The following is a 23,414-nucleotide window of genomic DNA, read 5'->3' as shown; positions in this document are numbered from 1 at the left end:
TGGGCCCGTGAGCCATGGCCGCTGAGCCTGCGCATCCGGAGCCTGTGCTCTGCAACGGGAGAGGCCACAACAGTGAGAGGCCCACGTACTGCACAAAAAAAAAAAAAAAAAAGGGAGGCCTTTCAATCATCTTTGAGAACTATTTCTCCAGATGTGGAGTGAATCTCTTCCAGTCCTAATTGACACTGGAGCCACACTGTCAGTGCTCAACTCCACTGCTGTAAAACAGCCCCTGCTTCAGAGTACTAAAACAATTCAAATAGGGGCATCTCTAATGAACCTCAAGAGGTTCCTGTCTCTGAATTTATTCCCTTTTGTTTAGGCCCTTTGAGAGATGTATACTCTTTTCTCCTGAGTTCCTCTGCTCCTGTCCATTTACTAGGCTGAGACTTCTTAGGGAAGTATCATGCTAGAATTTCTGTCTCACAAAAGGGGGAAATAATTCTAGAAATTGACAGCAGTCATCAAAGTAACTCACCAGATGAATTACGTGACCCTTTGGCATCTTTTATTTTTCATCTCTGATGATAATAAAATAGATTCTGGAAACACTGATCATTTATCCCTCTTGAATCAGCTACCGCTTTCTTTATGGGTAAAATCTCCACCTGATGTTAGCAAAATTCACAGCACACCTCCCATCAAAATTAAAATAGACCCCTCAAAACCTCTTCTCAGAATTAACCAATATCCTATAAGTAAAGAATTCCACGAAGGCATAGAGACCATAATAGAAGCTTACAAGGCTCAAGGCCTCATTATTATCCCTTGTTCTAGCCCCTGGAACACTCCCATTTTACCAGTGAGAAAACTTAAGGGCTGAGGGTGGAGGTTTGTCCAGGATCTCCCAGCAATAAACTACACTGTTATCCCTTGACACCCTGTTGTTCCTAAGCCTCATACATTACTAGCATACATTCCTACCAGAAGCAAATTCTTTACTATAATTGATTTATGCAGTGCATTCTTTAGTGTTCCAGTTGATGAAGCTAGCCGATACCTTTTTGCCTTCACTGGGAAAGAGAAACAATTCACCCGGACAGTAACACCTCAGGGTTTCACTGAGAGTCCTTATTTCTCACAGACCCTGAAGGCTGACCTGGATGATATGCATTTCCTTAGAGGATCTACTTCATTGCACTACGTGGATGATTTGCTTCTTTATTCTCCTTCTCAAGCCTCCTCACAGGAAGACGCCATCCACTTGTAAAGCTTTTAGCCTTAAAGGTACATAAGGTGCCAGAGAAAAATTACAGTTTGCCCAGTTTGATATTTAGGCCATCTCATATCAGAACAAGGGTCACACCTAGATCCAGCTAGACTTCATGGTGTCCTAAGCTTCCTCAAACCCCAAACTAAGCACCAACTGTGAGGTTTTCACAGGCTGGTCGGTTATTGCCGAAATTGAATTCCAGATTTCTCTCTTACGGTCAAACCTCTGGATGTTTTACTAAACAGTAACAACCCCGACACAATTTTATGGGATGAACTGGATGGCACAGCCTTCAAAGCCTTAGAGTCTGATGAATCCACCTGCCCTTGGCCATCCCAATTACCAGATCCCCTTTTTTCCTTGTTTTACATGAAAAGGAAGGGAATGCCCTTGGGAAACTCACCCCCAAAACATGGGATGACCATTAACCCACAGCAAGTGGACCCTGAGTCACAGGGATACACCCCTTGCCTTAGAGCCATCACAGTCACTGCAATACTTTTACCTGTCAGTTTAGCTATTATTAAGATTCCGGGGCTTTTTCTGAACTTGACTCTCTGGAAGCTAAGAGAAATCAGCTTGCTGATATTTCTGCAAGGACTGCTGCCGTTCAAGGGACCAACAGCAGCCAAACCTCTGTCATGGTTCAAAGGGATATTTTCCCAAATGATAATTTAGAAAAACTGGCTAGAGAAGCCCCAAAATTGGCCTCAGAAAAAGAGAAAGCTCTGGGTTTGGACCAAATAATGACCCAGTCCTACTGGAGACTCTAAAATTCCCACTTCTCACCACTGTACATGGATTAAATAACTGGCCTGATAACAAAATGATAAGTCTTCATGCACCAATATTGGTGGAGAAACATCAATAAGGTCACAAAAAGGGCCTACACCTCACTTATCCCACTTGTTCTAAGTCCAACCCAGGGAAGTCTGTTCGTACTGCTCCTGGACATTTTAAACTGCCTAACGGACCATTCGAGGTCTGGCAAATGGATTTCACACAACTGTCTCCATCTGATGGATATAAACATGTTTTAGGCATGGTCTGTATGTTTTCACACTGGACTAAAGCCTTCCCTTGAAGATAGGCTACTCCTATCTCGGTGGCGTATGTTCTTTTGGAAAAGATTATCCTTACCTGGAAAACTCCTCTTGAACTTCATAGTGATTGGAGAACCCATTTTACTGGCCAGGTGCTTTGACAAGTCTGTGCTGTTTGGCTGGTTTTACAACACTTTCACTGTGCTTACCACCTTCCATCTTTTGGTTTAGTCCAATGCACTAATAGCATTATTAAGACTCAATTGGCAAAATATGCAGAGGCTCTCTAAATACCTGGCCACAAGCACTGCTGCTGGTCTTTCTAAATCTCACATCCATCCCTTTTGGAAATATAAACTCTCACCCTTTGAGATAGTCACAGGACACCCAATGCACTTGGCTCTTGCTTCTTCTAACTCACAATGGATAAAAGGAGAGAGATTCCAAAATTGCAAAGGCCTAGTTGTTTCCATTAAAAATATCCATGTTTTGTTCAAGCAATCGTTTTACCATGCACCTTTGGGAAATGAAGATCTTAAGCGTTATACTTTGCAATGTGGAGATTTTATCTATTAGAAAAGACAACTCCAGAAGAACTTTCTTCAGCCTTGCTGGAAAGGCCTCTATGAAGTACTGCTAACCAACCCTTGTGCCACCAGACTGAAAGGAACAGACTCTTGGATTCACGTGACACACCTAAAGAAAACATCAAACCCTGACTGAACGTGCACATCATCTGGTGACCTGAAAGTAAAGATTTACCAGAACTGAAGTATACAACATCTGATGTCACAGCTTTCCCAAGATATCCAGACCAGGCCTGTTGGAAATTTGTTGCCAAACCTTTGATGATGGCATAAGGCTTTGGATGATCTTCAATATCTATGATCTTGATAACATATGGACTTCAGATAAAAAGCGTCTGAGAGTTCTCCCTCTTACCCATCTTTATTACTCAAATGTTAATAGGTTTAACATTACTAATAAATTAATGTGTCCACTCTGTGCACTTTCCCTCTGACGTGAGACACTACACCCAGGAAAGGTCCTTCCTGACGTTGAGGGACAAAAAGTAGCTGAAACTAAAAAAAATGACTCTTGATCAGCAATGCTTTCAGAGAATGTAAAAACTTAATAAACAGAAGTCTCAGTTAAATAGAACTGGGAGACCAGAAAGGAGACCTGTCATGCCCTGTGACAATAACAGAGCCTAACAGGAAGAGAAAGACTCCTTTTATTTCCTGGCACGGACTCAGCCAATGAGAAGCCATGGACTATGTTTACTATGGCCTCCCAACTTCCTTTTCCTCTCTAGAAATGTGCTCCCCTTTCCTTGATATGCAGGGACTTGCATGTGGCTAGTCATGGTTGCAGACCCTGAATTGCAATTCAGTGCTGATCCCAAATAAACACATCTTTGCTGGAGAAGCATCTGGCAGTCTATTTGTTTTAGATCAACACAAGGATATAGTCATTGAATATACTCAATAATGTAGTCATTGCATATAATTGAGAATAACATTCATATGAAAAAATACAAATTATTTGAATATATAAGGGCCCAGCCTGTGAGCCAAAACTGGCAGCAGCTTGGTTTTGTACGAGGTAAGAATGATGTTTACTTTTTAAAAAGGTTGTAAAACAAACAAAGAATATGCTATAGAGACTTTATGTAGTCTATAAAGCCTAAAATATTTACTATCTGGTCCCTTTCAGAAAAATGTTTTCAATCTTTGAAATACAATCTGGAAGAGTATTTCTTAAGACATGCTTTTTGATGAATCAATAAATTTGGGTAAATTTTTTACATTGGTCATTCTATGGATTATTTTTGGATAAATTAATTTTTGGCAATTTGGCCACTGGACAAATTGACCATTTAGCAGAAAGCTTTTTAAGAACGTGTTTTTGACGAATTCACCTGGAGCTGGTCATGACTTCTCCCAAATGAAAGACACTGAATAAACATATCACAATTTCAAAAAACACAAGTAGGTAAAAGATTTCTTTCCCCCCCAATGACTATGGAAGCCAGTGAAAAACTCAAGAGTCCCATCAAAGAAGCCCCGTCTATTCTCACTTGGGAAAGATCTTGAAGGATCTGAAATTGTTAAAGATTATAGTTTCCTGCTAACAAACAGACAACAAATCTATCCTCCCTTTAAAAAAAAAACATTTTAGCATTTGAATATATAAACACTTTCTGAGTGGCTGCTTCCGGAAATATTTTTAGATTAAATGATCATTTTCAGTCTCAAAAAGTTTTTCTTTCTTTCTTTTTTTGATGGGAGGGGCAAAATATGATATTTTATTCAGATATTCTGAATAGAAGGAGTGTATTATCTGAATCTACCAGACTCTTCTTCAGTAGAGAAATTCATACTGTTCACTATCAGATATTAAAGGCTCTGGCAGTTTTTAGGTTCAAGCTCTGGCAAAAAGAATATGCATTTTCTGACCCATTACTCCAGGGTCAAAAAGGGTAGAGCAGGAGAATGTTTGGTGTGTGTGTGTGTGTGTGTGTGTGTGTGTGTGTGTGTTGGGGGATAGGCAGAAAATGAAATAAGATGGCTTGGGAAATACTCGGCTCTTCTCTCAGACTCCCTACTATGAGCACCACATCCCTCACTGCTCCCTGACCAAAAAGTGCAGAGATGATTGGTGCCCATTAGAGGATGACATCAGGTCTGCAAGCCAAATGTACTTTACCAATAGCACCTTCTATTCTTCCTGCTCAAGCCATGGACATAGATTCCTGAGGCTTTAAAAATCGTACTGTTTGTGTGTGCTGATACATATCTGATCCGAAGCTAATATATCTAAGCTGATATATAACTGAACTTATATAGAATAGTCCAGATGGTTTTACATATTAGATTATGAAGATTTAAAACAAAATGCTGAGTTTAAACTATTTAAAATATGGAGCCGCTTTTAAAATTATCTGGTAGGTAATTACTTTTATCACACAGCTAAGAAAACTCAATCCCTGTCTTAGTTATATGTTAATAGACTTGCTTTAAAACACTACTCATACACAACTAAAAAGGAACAAAACTCAAATGCTCCAACCCTCATATATTTCGATGTTTTACAAAGGATGGAGTCCAAATGGGAAAGTTTCCACCCGAGGCTTACTCCATCCATTTCATAGAAAACATCACTCTCTAAAGGGCCAGTTTGAACTTCTTTAATGTGCTTTTTTGGTTACGCCAGTTTTCCACAAACACATCAAAAGAGGAAAAACATCTAATGGCACTCAGTGGTATTTCCTCACCAGAATGGAAAAACAAGAAATGCATAACATTCATAACACTTTGAAAGTAATACAAATCATCAACACGGTAAGAATCCTAGTCTCATGTCCCCTGTACCTCAAAGGGCAAGTAATCTACGATGGGAAGTGTTCTGATGCCAAAGAATCAAGAGAAAACAGACAAACACCAATCAAACAAAAACCCTATTGCTATGAAAATAATGGTAGGCCATCAATTACCAAAATATTTTTTTGCAAGATTGTATCATCTTGAAAAGAATATTGCTGTTATTGGCCTCTCCTGAACAGTGTAGAAATATTAAGCAAATAAGAAGGCACCTTTAGAATCTGATTAGTGTTCTGTGGTCTGCTCCTCTTTCAAATGTAGAGAAGGTGACATATAGTGTTGGTTGGTGAGTCACTGGAGCATGCCTGGAACCCAGCCTGGATGCCAGCTGCTAACACTAAAGACATTCATAGGCAGAATGAATGTCAAGGCTACACAGTTCTCCATCATATATTTGTGGAAAATTCATTCCAGGAGAAATTCATAAATCAGACTAGAGACTATACTAAGCACTGTGTGGTAAGATATAAAGAGAGTTTGCTCTGTTCCCACTAACTAATAAGCCTTTTAGGCCAAGCCTTTCAGTAGAGGACAGAGCGTTCTATACGGATGCATCTCCTACTCCAAGAGACCAAAGTATTTGAAAGACTAGAACTGACAGCTCAGATGTGTTTTTATAGCTCATCTGCTACCATATTTACTTGCAGATGTCATTATTTTCATATTATCAAATATTTGATGATCAAAAATTTTGATCTACTATCAAATATTTCTTCCAGCGTGAAATGTTCTAAAAACTTTTTTAGAAATTGAAGTTCATCGGGGCTTCCCTGGTGGCGCAGTGGTTAAGAATCCGCCTGGCAGTGCAGAGGACGTGGGTTCGAGCCCTGATCCGGGAAGATCCCACATGCCGTGGAGCAATTAAGCCTGTGTGCCACAACTACCGAGCCTGCGCTCTAGAGCCCGCGAGCCACAACGACTGAGCCCACGTGCCACAACTACTGAGCCCACGTGCCACAACTACTGAGGCTCACACACCTAGAGCCTGTGCTCTGCAACAAGAGAAGCCACCGCAGTGAGAAGCCCACGCACCACACCGAAGAGTAGCCCCCGCTCGCCGCAACTAGAGAAAGCCCACGTGCAGCAACGAAGACCCAACACAGTCAAAAATAAATTAATTAATTAAAAAAAATTGAAGTTCATCACTGTTCAGTCAAGATGACTCCCTTGACACAGCACTTCAAAGGAAGGAAACGCACATAACATTTCTACATCTCAAAACAGAGCAGGACCAACTTCTTTTTAATACAGCCAGTGGCTCCAGAGGGCCGGGCCTGGGGACATATGTTCATGGTAAGGTTTTGCCAAACAGCCTTGTTTTATTTGGCATCCCAATCTTCCTACTTTAAAATCCACTCTCTCAGTCATTTCTCAAAGGTGACCTTCCGTGTGTTTCTTCTGTCACTTTTATAGGACTAGTACTGAGCCGGTTGTGGAAATAAAGCAACAGAAATCAGTCAAGTCCCAACATACGTTAAAGAAAAAAAACTTTTTATGTGTCTTTGGTGCTTATTAAAGCACTGGTGGCCTAAGTGTTGGTTGTGTAGATATGAGATACGACTTTAAATTGGGCCTTCTTTTCCTTTTTCATCCTGCAAATTAGACCCCTTAGCTTCTAGTGGCCAGGTGGACACACAGCCTATCACACGCTTGTCTCCTAGAAATCAGAAAGTGAGTTAACTGGAGAAGATGACCTATTCTCTGAACTGAGGGAGACACAAGCTGAATGTAATTTGGATACTTCCCTCTTGGAGCTTTTGATTCTCTAGAAGAAGAGCTAAGCCAGTCCCTGTGATTGCAAGGCAAAGTGGAGAGTGTCAGTAGGAAAGTAGAAAGTAGAGAGGGGAGAGCTCTTCCAACCTGGGTGGCAGGAAGGACTTCTGAGAGGAGGAATGAACTGGTTCCTGAATGGTGAGGAGGGTGTGAGCATACAAAACACAGAGGGAAAAGACATTTTAGTCCATGCAGAAAACAAGAATGGAGGTACAGTGAAAGGGGTTCGATGGCATTTCCATGGAACGGTGACTTTATTATCGTTTCTGGTTTACTTGTCCATCTCCACACCAGGCAGTAAGTTTTGAGGGCAGGCACAGTGCTGGACACTGAGAATGCAGCCTTGTGGAGTTTATAGTTTCATGGGGAATCCAGACAATGAACGAATAGTCCAAAGATAACTATACATTTACAAATTGCAAGAAGCATGACGAAGTAAAAGGGCAGGGTGCCATGGGAAGAGAACTCAAGATGGACCTAGGAGAGCATCATGCCAACCACGTGACAGCAGAGTTGAAGAGTGTTTCAGGTTGAGGACCTAAGCATGTGCACAGGCACTGCATTGGAAAAGAGCTTGGAGAATTCACAGAGGACAAGAGGCCAGTGCATCTGGAGCAGGATAGATAAGAGGGAGTGTGGCACAAAATGAGATCTGAGGACTAGACAGGCATGAGAGCAGCATATCTTACAGATCATACAAAAGGACTGTGGATTTTCTTCTAAGAGCGAGGGGAAACCATTGAAAGTTTTTGAGTAGAAGAGGGACAAGATCGTATTTCAACAAATGGTTTTGGAACAATCGGATATCCATATGCTAAAAAATATGAACTTCAACCTAAAACTCACACTTTATAAAAATATGAATGCAAAATGGATCATAGACCCAAACATAAAACTACAAAACTTTTAGAAAAAAAAGGAGAAAATCTATGTGACCTTCGCTTTGGCAGTTAATTCTTAGACATGGCACCATGACATGGCAGAATCCATCCCCTTCAAAATTAAAAACTTTGGTTGTGCAAAAGAACACAGTTAATAGAATGAAAAAAGAAGCTACAGACCAGAGAAAGTACTCGCACATTAAATATCTGACAAAAGACTTGTATCCAGAATACGCAAAGAATTCTCAAAACTCAATAATAAGAAAACAAACAACATAATTTTGAAAATAGGCAAGACATTTGAACATTCAAATGATGAAAAGATACTCAACATCTTTAGTCATTAGTGGAATGCGAGTTAGTGTTTTTGTTTCTTTGTTTGTCTGTTTGGCCACTCCGTGTGGCATACAATATCTTAATTCCCCGACCAGGGATCAAACCCGTGCCCCCTGCAGTGGAAGCGTGGAGTCTTAACCACTGGACTGCCAGGGAAGTCCTGGAATGCAAGTTAAAAGCATAATTCAATACCCTGAAAAAGTGAAATAAAAACGTACATCCACACCAAAAACTCGTCCACGAATGTTTACAGCAGCTTTATTAATAAATGCCAAAACCCATCAACAACTCTCATGTCCCTCAACAGGTGAATGACTAAACTGTGAGACATCCATACAACAAAATGCCACTCAACAATACACAGTTATTGATGCAACAACTCAGACGAATCTCAAAGGAATTATGCTAAGGGAAAGAAGCCAATCTTGAAAGATTATATACTGTATGACTCTATATGATATTCTCAAAAAGACAAAACTACAGGGCTGCAGAATAAATTAGTGGTTGACAGGGGTTAAGGGTGAGGTGAGATAGGACTGACTATAAAGGGACAGCACGAGGAACTTTTGGAGGTGTGATGGAACTGGTCCTTATCTTGACTACGTTCATGGTTACACAAATCGATGCATGTGTTACAAAACATAGAACTGTACACCAAGAGAAAACAGATCAATTTTACTGTATAATTGAACAAATGTGTTTAATAACTTAAAAATGAAAATATGTGTCCACAAACATACTTGTAAAAGAATGTTCATTACAGCTTTATTCACGGTAACCACAAACTAGACATAAATGTTCATTGAAAGAAAAGTGCCTAACAAATTGTAGTCTATCCATAGAATAGAATATTCCTCAGCAACAAAAGGGAATGAACTACTGATACATGTGACACGATGCATCTCAGGGACATTATGCCGAGTTTAAAAGGGCAGACTCAACAGACTATATATTATATGGTTCCATTTTTATGACGTTCTATTAAAGGAAGATTTAATATATGGTTAAAAACATCAGAACAGGAGTTGCCTCTAAGTGCGGGGATAACAGGGAAGGGGTACAAAACAGCTATCTAGTGTGTTGAAAATACGGTATGTCTTGATAGGAATGTGGGTCCCATGGGTTCATGCATTTGTCAAATATACTTAAGATCTGTGCCTTTCATTATGTGTAAATTTCACCTTAAAAAATGTAAGTAATATGAACTTAATTGAGGAGGTTTGCTTTTCACAATGACATGACATGGCAACCCTACAATTATTCTCTGTGCATTCCTGATTTGAGCAAATAAGTAAATATATGGAGGATAATGAGCCCAGGCCTCTCTGACTAGTGGAGAAGAGTGTTGCAAAAGTGGAAACGGGAAGACTGGAATGAGCCTTGTAGTGTTGGCTCAGGATTGGAGGTATCGGTATGAAGTCATGGCGTGTTATTATTTGATACAGACACATACACAAAGGTATACATACATACAGATGGGTAGATGTGGAAATAAATATAGATATAGATCTTTATGCCTATGTATACAGTATGTGTATTGTGTGTGTATTTGTTTCCCAGTTCAAAAAGCACCTATAAGCAGTAGCAAATCAGTAACAATGAGTACAAGTAGCACCGAGAGTTTCTAAATAGCTGCCCTTAAGGAAGCCAGGATTCCCCTTCGACTAAGTCTTAGAGAACAAGCTGATTTCATGGCTGAGGTGGAGACAGTACAAAACGAACCTGGAACATCACATAGTGCCAGAAAGGAAGGAATGCTCCAAGAATGGTGTGAAGTATCAAAATGACACAAGAGCCAGACTGAAGGGGCTGTCACTGGTCGATGCTAGGACAATCAGAGCATTGAAATAAATAATAATAGCAAAAGATTAAAATCCACTGAATAGACAAATGAATAAATAATGAATGAATGAATCAGGCAGAGGGGAGGAGAGAGAGAGAAAGAAGAGAAGGGAGAAAAGGGGGTGAGGGGAGGAGAGGAGACGGGAGAGACAGGAAAGGGAGGGCAGAAGTGGGACAGAGGGGGAAGGGAAGGAGAGAATAATGATAAAGCAAATGGGACAAAATGTAAACAGTTGTGAGTAAAGGAGGATGCATATGGTAGTTCCTGTCAGATTCAAATAAAAAGTTAAAAGAAAATATTTAATGGAGCTAAAGCAAAAGAATATCCTGGGATTTAAAAAAAGGTAACGCATTAGGAGTTTGAGTAATATATACACACTACTGTATAGAAAATATATAACCAACAAGGACCTACTGTATAGCAGAGGGAACTCTACTCAGTATACTGTAATAACCTATAATGAAAAAGAATATATACCTATATATGCATAACTGAATCACTTTGCTGTACACCTGAAACTAACACAACCTTGTAAATCAACTATACTTCAATTTAAAAAAAAGGTAAAGCAAAAAGTATTAAGTTGAAAGAGAGCAGGATCCTATCTCACTTCTTCAGGTACCTAATACACAGCCTGACATCTTCATTACAGGATGACAAATGCATACCATCAGGAAAACATATATTACATTGTTAATTGTATGAGTAGAACAAGCAGCTGCCAGCCTATTTCTCCAGAACTACTTTTCCTAAATAGGCTAATACTCAGATAATTCAACCCCGGTTTCTCTAAACTTTGATATTTATTAGACTTCTTTTCATTAGGGTCTAAACCCTCACTGATTTCAGGGTTGCTTCCATGAGTTTGGAGCACAAAACTTACTTTGAGCTTTTCAAAAAATACTAAGATTGAGGGACTTCCCTGGTGGCACAGTGGTTAATAATCCGCCTGCTGATGCAGGGGACACGGGTTCGCGCCCTGGTCTGGGAAGATCCCACATGCCGCAGAGCGGCTGGGCCCGTGTGCCACAACTACTGAGCCTGCGCTCTAGAGCCCATGAGCCACAACTACTGAGCCCGCGTGCCTAGAGCCTGTGCTCTGCAACAAGAGAAGCCACCGCAATGAGAAGCCCGCGCACCGCAACGAAGAGTAGTCCCCGCTCGCCGCAACTACAGAAAGCCCACGCGCAGCAACGAAGACCCAACGCAGCCAAAAATAAATAAATGAATAAATAAGTAAAAATATTAACATTGAAACTGCTCTTATCAATCATAAATCTAATAAGACTGTCTAATGATTTTATGCTTTTAGATGATCAAAATAATTTGTTATGTAGTTGAAGATGGGATACCAGTTGGCTAGAGGTCAGAGAAACACGATGAAATCTAAAACCCAGAATCCTGAGACTGCACCCCTTCTTCTGTCTTTTGTTTTATGTCTGCCCTTCTTAAGGACCAGACCCTGAACATAACAATAGGACAAGTTAAATAGCTTAGGGGCTATTTCCTTTGACACCAGGCTGCTGGAAAGCCCCAACTCCTTTCCTTATCTGTTAGCCTGCCTCCCAGGTGGGTGTGAGGGCCCAGAATCATCTGACTGCATGCGGCCTCCAAGCTGAGAATTCCATCACCTTTAGACTGGGTCACACTTCCTCCACCCAGAGAGGAGGCATAGACACTTTTCATGGAACAATTTGGGTGTTAATAAATACAGAACCGTCTCATAAGGATGGAGGTTTAAAGATGCTGGCTTGAAACAGAAAAGGAGAACAACCTTAAATTAACAGAAAAGTTGAAGAAATCACCAAACATAGACTTCAAATCATGTCCGTAAGCCGGGTTTACAGGTAGCCCTTTGCACTTAATAATGTCTTTATAGCTCAGTAAGGATTAAGTAGTTTTTTTGGTTTTTTGTTTGTTTGCTTTTTTGGCCACACGGCTTATGGGATCTCAGTTCCCCGCCCAGGGATTGAACCCGGGCCCTTGGCAGTGAAAACATGGAGTCCTAACCACTGGACCACCAGGGAATTCCCAGGATTGAGTACAGTTTTAAATTTTAACTATTCAAACAAGAACTGTAACTATTCTATAATTTGGAAGTACTTCCTAACTGATAATAACTTGACGTTGTATAGTATTTTACAAAGCATATGGTTTTCATTTACTTATCAAAACAGATAGATCTCATTAGACTTAATGAGGCTTCTCTAAGATCACACAGCCTGTAATTGGCCAAGCTAAGAAAAAAACAAAAACAAATATTGTAGCTTTAAAAATCCCAACCCCATGTTTTGGTTAATGGTGGATGACTAACAAGGCTGTCTCCGGGCTGCTCCACCAGTGCAGGGGCGAGCTGGTGTGCTCCCAGTTCCTCCCGGAAAGCAGCTCTCACCGGCTTGGCTGGAGTCCTCTCCAAGTTCTGTGGGTTCTAATCCTCCAATCCTCTCTGCCCCCCTCTCCTACTAGTCGTCCACTGCTGAGCCTGCTCCAGCCACACTGGCTTCTCAAACATACCCAATGTGCTCCTGCCTCAGGGACTTTGCATCTGCTCTTCCTTCTGTCTGGAATATTTCCTCCCAAATCCACAAGGCTTGCTCCTCCACTCCTTTCAGGTGTTAACTAAAAAGTCACCTTCTTGTCGAGGCCTTAGCTGGCCACCCTATCTATTATGTTGACCATTGGAAATTGCCAATGTCATACCATCTCTTAAACAAAAAAAAAGTCAATTGCATATGGCAAAACCTAATACAATTTAATTTCCCCTACAACCTTCCCTACCTCTCTTCAATGTTTAATATTTTCCTTCGGTCCTCCTCACCATCTAACTTATTTTGGTCTATTGATTGATTTTCTTTCTCCTCCACTAGAATATAAGCTTCCCAGGAAGATAAGGATTTTTGTTCACTGCTGTATCCTCAGAGCCTAGAACAGAAACTCCCACATAGTAGGTGCTAAATATTTGCTGTATGAATAAGTTTCATTGGGCTGGAGTGATGAGACTGGGCAAGCTAAATATCTAGTGCTAGAGAAACCAAACCAAATGGCGTGTGATACAATGAGATACAGGGCCCTCCCCCTGGTCGAGATGACGCAGACATATGGGATGAAGTCAGTACAGAATAGTACCAAGGATCCGTACAACAAAACCTTACTAATGAGGACCACTGTGCATCTTTGCAAAATTCTCCTCACACTTTTGTACAGATAACTCTTCTCTGAAACAAGCTGAAAGGGGAATTAGCCAGGAACATTCTTTGCAGTGCAGTTGCTGATAGGTGGAGACTACCCCCGGGGGACCAACTCTGTAGCAGTTTCTAAAGACTGCAAACAAAGGTAAGAGCTACTAGAACTGTCGGAAATACCTGCCATTTGATTTTCCAGTATTGTCTGCTCTACCTTTGGGTGAAAAGATACTATCTTTGTAAAAAGTGTTAGGGCTAATCAGTGTGATCGCCTTTCCTACTAATTCTTCTCTCTCCCTACATTTAAGATGAAATTAAAGAAAAAAAAGTTTTCTCACAGTAACATCCCCAATCAAGTACTTCCCAAAGACTTCTTGAGTTTTCTCCTTGGAATCCCATACCAGCCACAGCTCCTGAAACTGATGTCCTAAGAGAAACGAGCCCAGGATAATCTGGGTCCCAATTCCAGCTCTACTGCTTAACCAACTGCATGACTTTGGGAAAATCATACATCCTCTGCGACTGCACTTTCTCATCTTTACAATGGGTCTAAAATCTATGTTGTTGATTTGTGGAGAGTAAGTCAATAAACATGAAATCGCATCATGAAGAATAAAGTACAGGATGCATTTCTATTAAGATGATGCTATGACAGAACTCTGGGTCTCACTTACACATACAAACTAAGAGTAGCTCGCTGCTTCCTCTAACTCTAGCAGTAGGAAGATGGGAAAGGACTCCATAGTATTCAATTCTGTGCCTGCCCGTCACCAACTCTGAAGTGTTCCTTACTTCTTTCTATGTTCAAGCAAGACCTGCTACTCCAGTGCATCTGCAGCTCTAATGGAAAATCCAGCTGCTGAGTCCCTCTCCTGAAATGAAAGGTTCTTTAGCCTCAAATCTGAAACATGCAAGGACAGGACATCCTACATGGAAACAGACCCTTTCTTTTAAACATTTTAACTTCCCCTCTTTGTGTTTCTTTCATAGGCACAGACAAAGCTTTCAAGCCTCTTAGCAGGATGCTTCTTCCCTTTCAAAGAACATTGAGAATTACCAAGGAAATTTCCAGAAGCATCTGGGGAGCTCTAGGTCCCTATGACCTTTGTGCCTGATTACTTTTTTAACCATCCCTCAGACTGTAAAATGGGAGCCAGGTTATCAATGACTGCTCAGGGTGCCTACAAACTAATGTCCAACATGCCACAATCTCTTCTTCTTGTTATCTGAAAATATCCTGAAGACAAAGAGTAAGTCTATGAAAAACAATAATGCAATACTGGTTTGCACTGAGCTATAACAATACTGCACTATGTTTGCGAGGTCTCATGGCATGGAATGGATTACCATTTTGATAGGATCAATCAATCAGTCCCTGAGCAGATGTTCATTTCTGCCTGCTCAATGTCAAGGTCTGTGCTAGACAGGAATGAGGCTGACGGGCCCTCCTTTATAGACCTCAGACAGCGGCCATGGTGTTGAGGAGAGCAGAGGGATATAAGAGGGAAGAGAAGGGAGCTGGAATTAAACAGAATTTTCTTCATCAAATCCATCAGTTGTTTCCTAAGTGTCATTTTTCCATGTTACTGTCTACATGATAAACAATCCATTGCCTAATATTTGAAGAAACTAGGACTATTTTATGAAAGTACTAAAATATATAAAACTGTAGTGCATTCACCCAATAATGATAATTTCTTACTATATTAGAAAGGATATGATTTTAAGCCTTAAGAAAACACTTTTCTTGTATTGTGTGAAGACCAAGTGGCACAGATGTAGTAACTGGCTCTTTTCTGCATCAGAATATTTTTCATCCAATTAAGTTCTACTTAAAAATAAAATGTAGGTCTCCTCTGTCTCTGAACTCTCACTCTCTGAAGATTTGCCATAATTACCTGCTAATTTACACAAAATTCACTACACAAACCTACTAAACAAATCTGTTTTAGGTTGCATGCAAGAATATGTTTAAGTCATGTACTCCTGGGTGAAAAGGATATGGTAGGCTGCTATTGTACCTCAGGTATTCTCACAGAATAGTGCCTAGAGTTCACGCTGCTTAAACACGTTATGCTTTATAGATGTCTCTCTCTCACCTTATTCAGTAAAAGGTCTTCTAATAAAGTAGAGGAACTAATAAGGGAAATGGGTAAGCCTAAGAGGCCCAAAGAAGCGCACACACTACAAGAACCATTGGGAATGATAAAGCACATTAAGAGAGCTGAATGGCTATTAGTCTTAAGCTTGGTGGTGCACATGTCCCTAACTCCTATGAACCACAAATACAATGGTGAATATTTACAAGAAATTGAGATTCTGCATAAAACATCTCGCTGGGGCAAGTGAGTGTGATGGTGGCACGAGCAGACATGTGACACTCAACACACAATTACAAACTCGGTCTCGTGTTAGCAAGAGCTGTAGAGCACCCAGCAAAGGGAATGCAAACAGACTGCCACCTCAAGCTCTGTTTTGCATCCCATGGCTCTGTGTGTAGCTTCAGACAACGGTTCTTAGCCAAACACCTCTGAGCTCTCCTGCCAGGAAGGGAAGATTCTCCCCTGTTCCTCAGATCCAAACACAGATGAACCTCAGACATTTCCTGTTTAACTCATTTCTTCACCAGCTCTTTCTTCCTTACCTCATCCCCCCACCAACGAGTAACAGACAGCACAGCCTCTAGCTTCCTCCTCCCACCAGACCTCACACAAACGCGCCTTCAATCAGAAGAAGCCTCTCAAAACATCATCTAGTTTATTTTATTTTGCTAAGTATTACTGGCATCTAGTGCTCATCTTTAATGTACTGTTTTGTTATTTATTTACATATCCATGTACACTGTAATACAGAAGGAAAATGTAATCCATTCTCAATATTCTACATTGAGCAGTGTCTACTATTATGGCTTACTACATACAAAATACCTACTAATGAGTTTATCAAATATGCAATGACTAGATAGTACTACAAGTAATTTCTATTCTGTAGAAATTCTTGGTAGATTATTAAATAGTTGTATTAAGGGGTTTTAGTGATACCTAGCAAGTTGGCATTTTCCTGTGGGTTAGGAATGCATTTTTGTTTTTCCCACTCAAAATAATGGAATTACTCACTTTGTTCTGTGAAAATTTGTTAACAAACAAATGTTAAAGAATAGATTAGATTCACAAAAAAGAGGGACACCTGCATAATTAATAGCAGTTACCACAATGCTTATTTGTTCTTCTACCATTTAAAGTGTTTCAAGAAAAGGAAGCAATCAAGTCTGTTTGTAAACGTATTGTCTTAATTTGAAAGTAATTAAATGTCTGCATCAATTAAGGTTGCTCTATTTATTGCTTTATTTCTTTTATAGAAAGCCAATCACTTGAATTTATATTCAGTTAGAAAAATATGAATTATACTAGCTGGAAAAGGAAATTCAAACTAGTAGATTGCTCATCTGGATTCAGTTGTTTGTTTTTTTAATTTTCATTTTGGTGGAAAAATATTCATAGTGATTTGTCTTGTTTCAGTTTTGTTTGATGAAACTGTGCCGCAGGTCTCCATTACTCATGGCAACATTAGCCTCTCACCTGTGGTCCACAGGTAGATGTTCCTCTTCCGAATCTGGGGCCAGCAGAACATCTTCACCAGACTCCTTTACAGTGAAAAGGTCCTGCAGAAAAAGTGGCATGTTAGATAATTGAAATGTACTTATAGAGTAAAAATACCTGACATATTTGTGTAGGATGTAGTAAATTTGAAAATCCAACTCATCTGTATACCAGTGTGAGAAAGGCACTTGATTTTACAGATGTGAAAACTGAGGATTCTAGAGATAGAATGATTTGGTCAAGCAAGTACAGCTAGTACATGCAGGATCAAAGTAGGTCCATTTCAAAGTTGAACTCTTGAGTTCACTTCCCTTCCACTGTTACACAGCCACCCTGTGAACAAAACCTTCCTCCAAAAAGCCCTCTTTTCTCACAAGATTTGTTCTCTAAAATGACCACTAGTATAGAACAAATATCCCAGAAACCCAGAGAAAAACTGGCATAGATCACAAATAGAGATCCCTGTGCTAAGAGGGGGCCTAGGGTGAGGGTGGTGTGTCAAATGAGATTTTTCTTTCTCAGAGGAGGAAGATTTGGGGGGTGACCCTCTAGATGGGATATCTGCCTTCTCATGGCAGATATGAGAGCTCAAATCCCAGAGAGCTGCCGGAGAGGGATACTGAGTGGGGCCATCAGACCCAGCAACTTCCTTCAGTTGCTTTTCTCTCGACCAATTTTCTCACTGTCTTAAATTTGGAAAAATGATGACATAGATCACTATTCTACAATTGAATGTAAAGGGGTCCTTCACAGCTTCTGAAATGTGGTCAGTTAAAGCCCAGATTTTAAACTTGAGAGGAAAAGTAAAGCAGGTCTTTTGCCCTCTCTGGATCGTAATGATAACAATAATAATGATAATAATGACAATGATCATGACTGTAAGGGCTCATATTTACTGAGTGCTTACCTGATAAGAGGATAAGAGGTGCTGTCTTATTTGTACTTCACAACGACCCTCAAGGAGGTGCTATTATCGCCACTTATAGAAAAAGAAACTGAGGCTAAAAGATGTAAGTGACTTAGGTAAGGAAGGATGTGAAACCTGGATCCAGAGGCCTCTCTTGTAAGGCAGTTGAATGCGTTGTATGTTACAACATCATCACAATATTAACATGGCTCAAACAGACCTTTTGATTTTGTCCCCATGCCCTCCACCTCATCTGCCCAATCCACACTGTCCCAGTCTTGTTCAAGTCAGTCGGTGGCACTTCCATCCACTGAGCTACTCGGGCCTAAAAGCTGAGTCATCCTTGAGTCATTTCTCTGTCTTCTCCCATCCACTTCCAATGCATCGGCAAGGACTTAGGGCTCTACCTCCAAAATGTCACCCAAATCGGTGAGCTTCTATCTGTGTTACTGCAGTCCTAGTCCAATCCCTATCAATCACCTCCCACACAGCTCCACCTGCTTCCATTCTTGTTCCCCTGTACTCCATTCCCAGCCAGGAGCCAACCTGATCTTTTAAAAACAAATCAGATCATGCCATCCTCCTACTTTCCACTCAAAGCTGTACATAATCTGGCCCCTGCCTACCTCTTGTATCTTATTTTCTACTACTCCTTCCCTCTTTCACCTTTTTCTAGTCACATGATGGTCCTTGTTTCCTGGAACTCTCCAAGCTAGTTACTACCTCATGACTTTTACAGCTGCTGAACCCTCTACCTGAATTGCCTTCCTGTCTTCACTGGGTTGGCACCTTATCATCATTCGTGGTCTCTGTTCAAAAGACAGGTCATCAGAGAGAGACCTTCCCTGACCACTCTGCTGAACTCCCTACCCACACCAGTCATTAGCACAAGATTCTGTTTTAACATCTCCATGACACTTATCAATATTACTTGTCTATTGCCTGTTTCCCCAGCACCTAGCACAGTACCTGGCACATAGTAGGTGCTTACTAAGTATGTTACTTAGTGAATAATTCATTAGCCTGAATTGATCAGATGAATTCCAAGGACTGATTTTTCTTTTTAGAGACAGAAACTGTGAGTTCTCTATTAGGAAGATACTAAGTGAGCACTGGACGAGCAGGAGAGCTGCCTCAAAACTCACCTGGTGAGAGAAGCCTTTCTTTATCCACCTGCCAAAATGGTCACTTCTCTTACTATGTCCCAACCCCCAGCCCCTGTATACCTGTTTAATATTATATCAAAACAATTTGTCAATGAGTGTGCATCTCTTCTGGGTATGTCCAGATCTCCACTCAGATGTTCAACTTCTGAAACACAGGAGCTGATCTTTTCTCATTCACGTATCCTAACACAACCCTCTGCACACATCAGGTGCTTTAGCAGTGCTGTGCAGTGGCTGAGAGACCAAAGGGGACATGTCCCTTTAAAGGAAGCCCACATGGCCACAATGGGGGAAGCACACACACAACATACTCACCATTAGAATTTGAATCCTGAGAACACAAGCGGTCCCCACCAGACAAAACCGATCCTCCAAAGAAAGATTTCTGGCAGACAACTCACCAGACAGGCTGGGGAAGAAGCTACGGAAGAACACCACAGGCTCTAAGGGAGACAGAGACACACACGTGACAATCTAATAGAAAAGTGGGGCGATTACACAAGAGGATGGGCACCTGCCGTATCAGTGAGCCGTTTGCCAACCCACTGACAATTTTCAGAATTCCGAACCACCAATTTTTTCTGTCTTCCTTCCCAGTCACCCTCCCCACCCTGATCTCCACTAAAACATGAAGTAATTACTGAGAAATAAGTATGAGTTCAGGGTGATCGTCAGTCTTCTGTTCTTACCCTGTGAATGGACATTTTAGTCTCCAAAATAGTTCAGCTCCCCTTCTTTACATAGACCATGTGGGTATCAAAAATGTGTGTATAATCTGTGTGTGCATGTAGTCAAGTTTTTTTAAAGGTATTTGACCTTTGGTTTCCAAAGGCACGTGACAAAGATATCGGAGGACCATGTGTGAGCTAACTTTCATTATTTATTTACCCATTCATTCATTTGTTGTATCTTTAGACCTCAGTGGCAAAGAACTGAGTTAATTATATTCTTAGTTCATGGCATATTATGAACACAGATAAAATTCCCACTCTTGTTTTTACTTTTTTCTTTTCTCTGTCCCTTTCCCACCCACAGGTACCCACTGTCATCTACCACATTTAATATATAACTTTGTAAAATGTGTAGTCTGGTTCTATGTACTATATGCTTTTACAATTTACAAAAGTGGCATTGTGCTATAGATCTCATTCTGTTTGTCAATCAACAATACGGTTTTAAGGTCTAACCATGTTGTACTATGTATATCTACAGTTCGTTGCTTTTGACTACTACAAAGTTTTCCATATTGTGTATTTCCCCAGATTTTACTTGTCCATTTCCCTAATGATGCACACCTAGGCTGTGCATCATTCCTCCCTCCTACCATGAACAACACTATGACATACATAGAACATGTCCCCTTAGACACAGATCTGTCTGAGACTTCGCCTCTGCGATATTTCCACCCAGCGATAGGATTGCTGAGTTACAAGATAATTGACTTCAGTTCACTCTGTTTTCCAGGATGGCTTCATGAGTTTACATTCCTCTCGACACCGTATTAGTGTTTTCATTTCTCACATCCTCACCAATATTTGGTATTATTCACACTCCTAATTGTTTACATTTTGATGCGTGTACAGTGCTACTCATTGGTCTCTGAATTTTTCATTCTTTGCTTACTAGTGAGTTGGAGCATCTTTTCACATATTTGCTGGGCTATTTACCTTTGATTCAAGCCCTAGATCTTTTAATGGCCCCAAATCAATGTTTATGTTAATTTATCAGCTTGTGGTTCCTGAAGCCTTAAAAATTACAAATTCAGATCCCATATCCACATGTAAGACACACAGATTTGGGTTTTGATTTCCTGTAAATGACACATTTTTTTCCATTCAAACTCTGAGAGAGATAACAAGCTTACTCTTCCTCTAGGCCAGTGGACAGAATTTTACTGATCATTTTAAGTCTCTAGGTTTTATGTGTTGGTCCTTGAATGAGTGTTAGAACTCCAGACCCCAGCCAATGGAGCCAATGTATGACTTAAGACTCACTTAGGCCCAGCACAAAATCAGCTCCCTCTTATCACTAGGTCTCATACTTTATCCTTTAATTTCTAGCACCCATGGATTTCCCTTTCTTTTAAGATTGGCTATGCAATAAACTTCTTAGATTATGTTTTAACAATAATTTCCTTGTTTTTGTAGAAGGAAAGAGCCATCCTTATCAGATCAGTCCACCATGTTACCATATGACCCCACCTTGTAAATTTTGCTATTACTTTTTTAAAAGTCTAATTAATGTCTGTGGTCCATCAAAACCTGTGATCATAGGGGTAGGAGAGAGTGTGAGAGTACCAACAGTAGAAAGGCATTTATATTACCAATGAAGGGCTGCATAATTCATGAACTTCATCTAGATAAGATTAAAAACTGTTTTTCTTACCATTAGAAATAAATTTTACACTCAGGATGAATTTCACACATTCATAAGCAGGGCTGCTATCATGTTCAGCACCTCCTCTTTTTAAATGACAGCAAAAATCAATATGTTTTTCTGCTAAAAGAAAACAGATACAAAACGTGCTTACATTTGTACTTATCTATATTCTGTAGGATTCTTTCATATGATTATTGTCTTATTTAGACTAGATTTTACAAAAATATTATTTTCTTTTCATGAACATTACCACTTGCACAGTTATCTATGTTGTATCTGTAGAGTGGGGTATCAGCTAGAACATAATTTATAGAACACTAATACAATTATACAAAAGCTGAAATAATCAGGGTTCATGATTAAGAACAAGATTTAATAGAGGAGAGATTTTTTAATACTAGAAATATAATTTGTGAAATGTCTATATTATTCCTCTAAGTGATTGTTATCTGTCTCTTAAAATCTAAGAACTTACTATTTGAAACAAATAGTCTGTACCTGAGCTTGACAAAGGAAGTTTGACAGAAATCTTTTGGTAGACTTCATGTTTCTCTTCATCAGGCAGAAGGCTTAATAAATTTTTACCCATGATGTCACCCTGAAGAAGGAAAGAGGGAATAAATTTTGTTATTTGTACTACTATATTTACTTCCTCTGTCTCCTTACTTAAGCTTATCATCTGGGAGGGAGATGCAAGAGGGAAGAGATATGGGAACATATGTATATGTATAGCTGATTCACTTTGTTATAAAGCAGAAACTAACACACCATTGTAAAGCAATTATACTCCAATAAAGATGTAAAAAAAAAAGACTATGTATTATATGATTCCATTTACAGAAAATGTCCAGAATAGGCAAATCCATACAGACAGAAAGTTGATGTTAAAAAAAGTAATAAATAAATAATAAAATAAAATAAAATAAAAAGCTTATCATCTGCCCCACGTCAGCCATCTTACAGTCAGACCTGTTAGACTTCTAAAGTCTAAAGTCCCAATTCACATTACCCCGTTCTATGACCATCACCACCTACCTTTCCAGTGCACTCATGCAAGTACCCCACCTCTCCAACAATTATCCCACCCACTGAGACCTCCAGTCCATTCACATCCCATTTTCACTGAACATTATCTCCTTCAAATTGTCACATCCCTCGTTACCCAGTTCAGATGCCATAGTCGATCATTCTAATCACTGCCATGAGCTCTTATTTGCCTGGGAAAGTCCCAACTCTGCTTAATTTCAACTCTTCAGCTACCCTGTACCTTCCCCCAAGCAACTGAATGTGTATGGAGAAAACCCCACACCCATACTGTGTATTATTTTAAATGGGCACTCAGCTCTGCCTAGAAATCATTCCACATTTCCCTAGATAATTCACTCTTCTACTCTTCAATATGACTATTTCTTGCCTTCTCCTCCTTCAAACCTGCGAAACCGTCCCCTCCGCTGCCACCCTCCTCATATTCAGCTGGGATCTCATTTCTTATTTCAATTAAAAACAAAGGGAGAAGGAAATGTCAATATCTCCCTGCACCAAATCTTACCGACCTATCTGCTCCTGTGGCCAGAGACCTGCTTTCTCTCCTATTGCACCAAATAAGCTCCTACCTAAGTCTACTGCACTGTCCTTCATCCTCTCTTGACTATTCAAGGACATCATTTCAGAAATTCTCCCCCTATCCCCCACATCTTCAAGCTTTCCCT

The 23,414-nt window shown here is 40.2% G+C and overlaps 1 protein-coding gene across 8 annotated transcripts in view; it reads right to left on the bottom strand.

The window, feature by feature from the left end:
• PASD1 (PAS domain containing repressor 1) overlaps nucleotides 1-23,414 on the bottom strand; it is a 121,009-nt gene that overhangs the window by 30,601 nt on the left and 66,994 nt on the right. For 7 of the 8 annotated variants that reach the window (XM_079911564.1, XM_079911565.1, XM_079911566.1 and 4 more), the window contains 4 exons: nucleotides 22,204-22,303; nucleotides 21,712-21,825; nucleotides 19,642-19,769; nucleotides 17,233-17,315 (listed from right to left, as the gene is read on the bottom strand). In XM_079911564.1, coding sequence (XP_079767690.1) covers nucleotides 17,233-17,315; nucleotides 19,642-19,769; nucleotides 21,712-21,825; nucleotides 22,204-22,303 — 425 coding nt within the window. The remainder of the gene's footprint in view (nucleotides 1-17,232; nucleotides 17,316-19,641; nucleotides 19,770-21,711; nucleotides 21,826-22,203; nucleotides 22,304-23,414) is intronic. The other variant, XM_079911568.1, reaches the window with a different exon arrangement.

Source organism: Stenella coeruleoalba, assembly GCF_951394435.1.
Source record: "Stenella coeruleoalba genome assembly, chromosome: X".
In the NCBI taxonomy this organism is placed as follows: Eukaryota; Metazoa; Chordata; class Mammalia; order Artiodactyla; family Delphinidae; genus Stenella; species Stenella coeruleoalba.
This window is presented reverse-complemented; position numbering and strand designations above follow the sequence as displayed.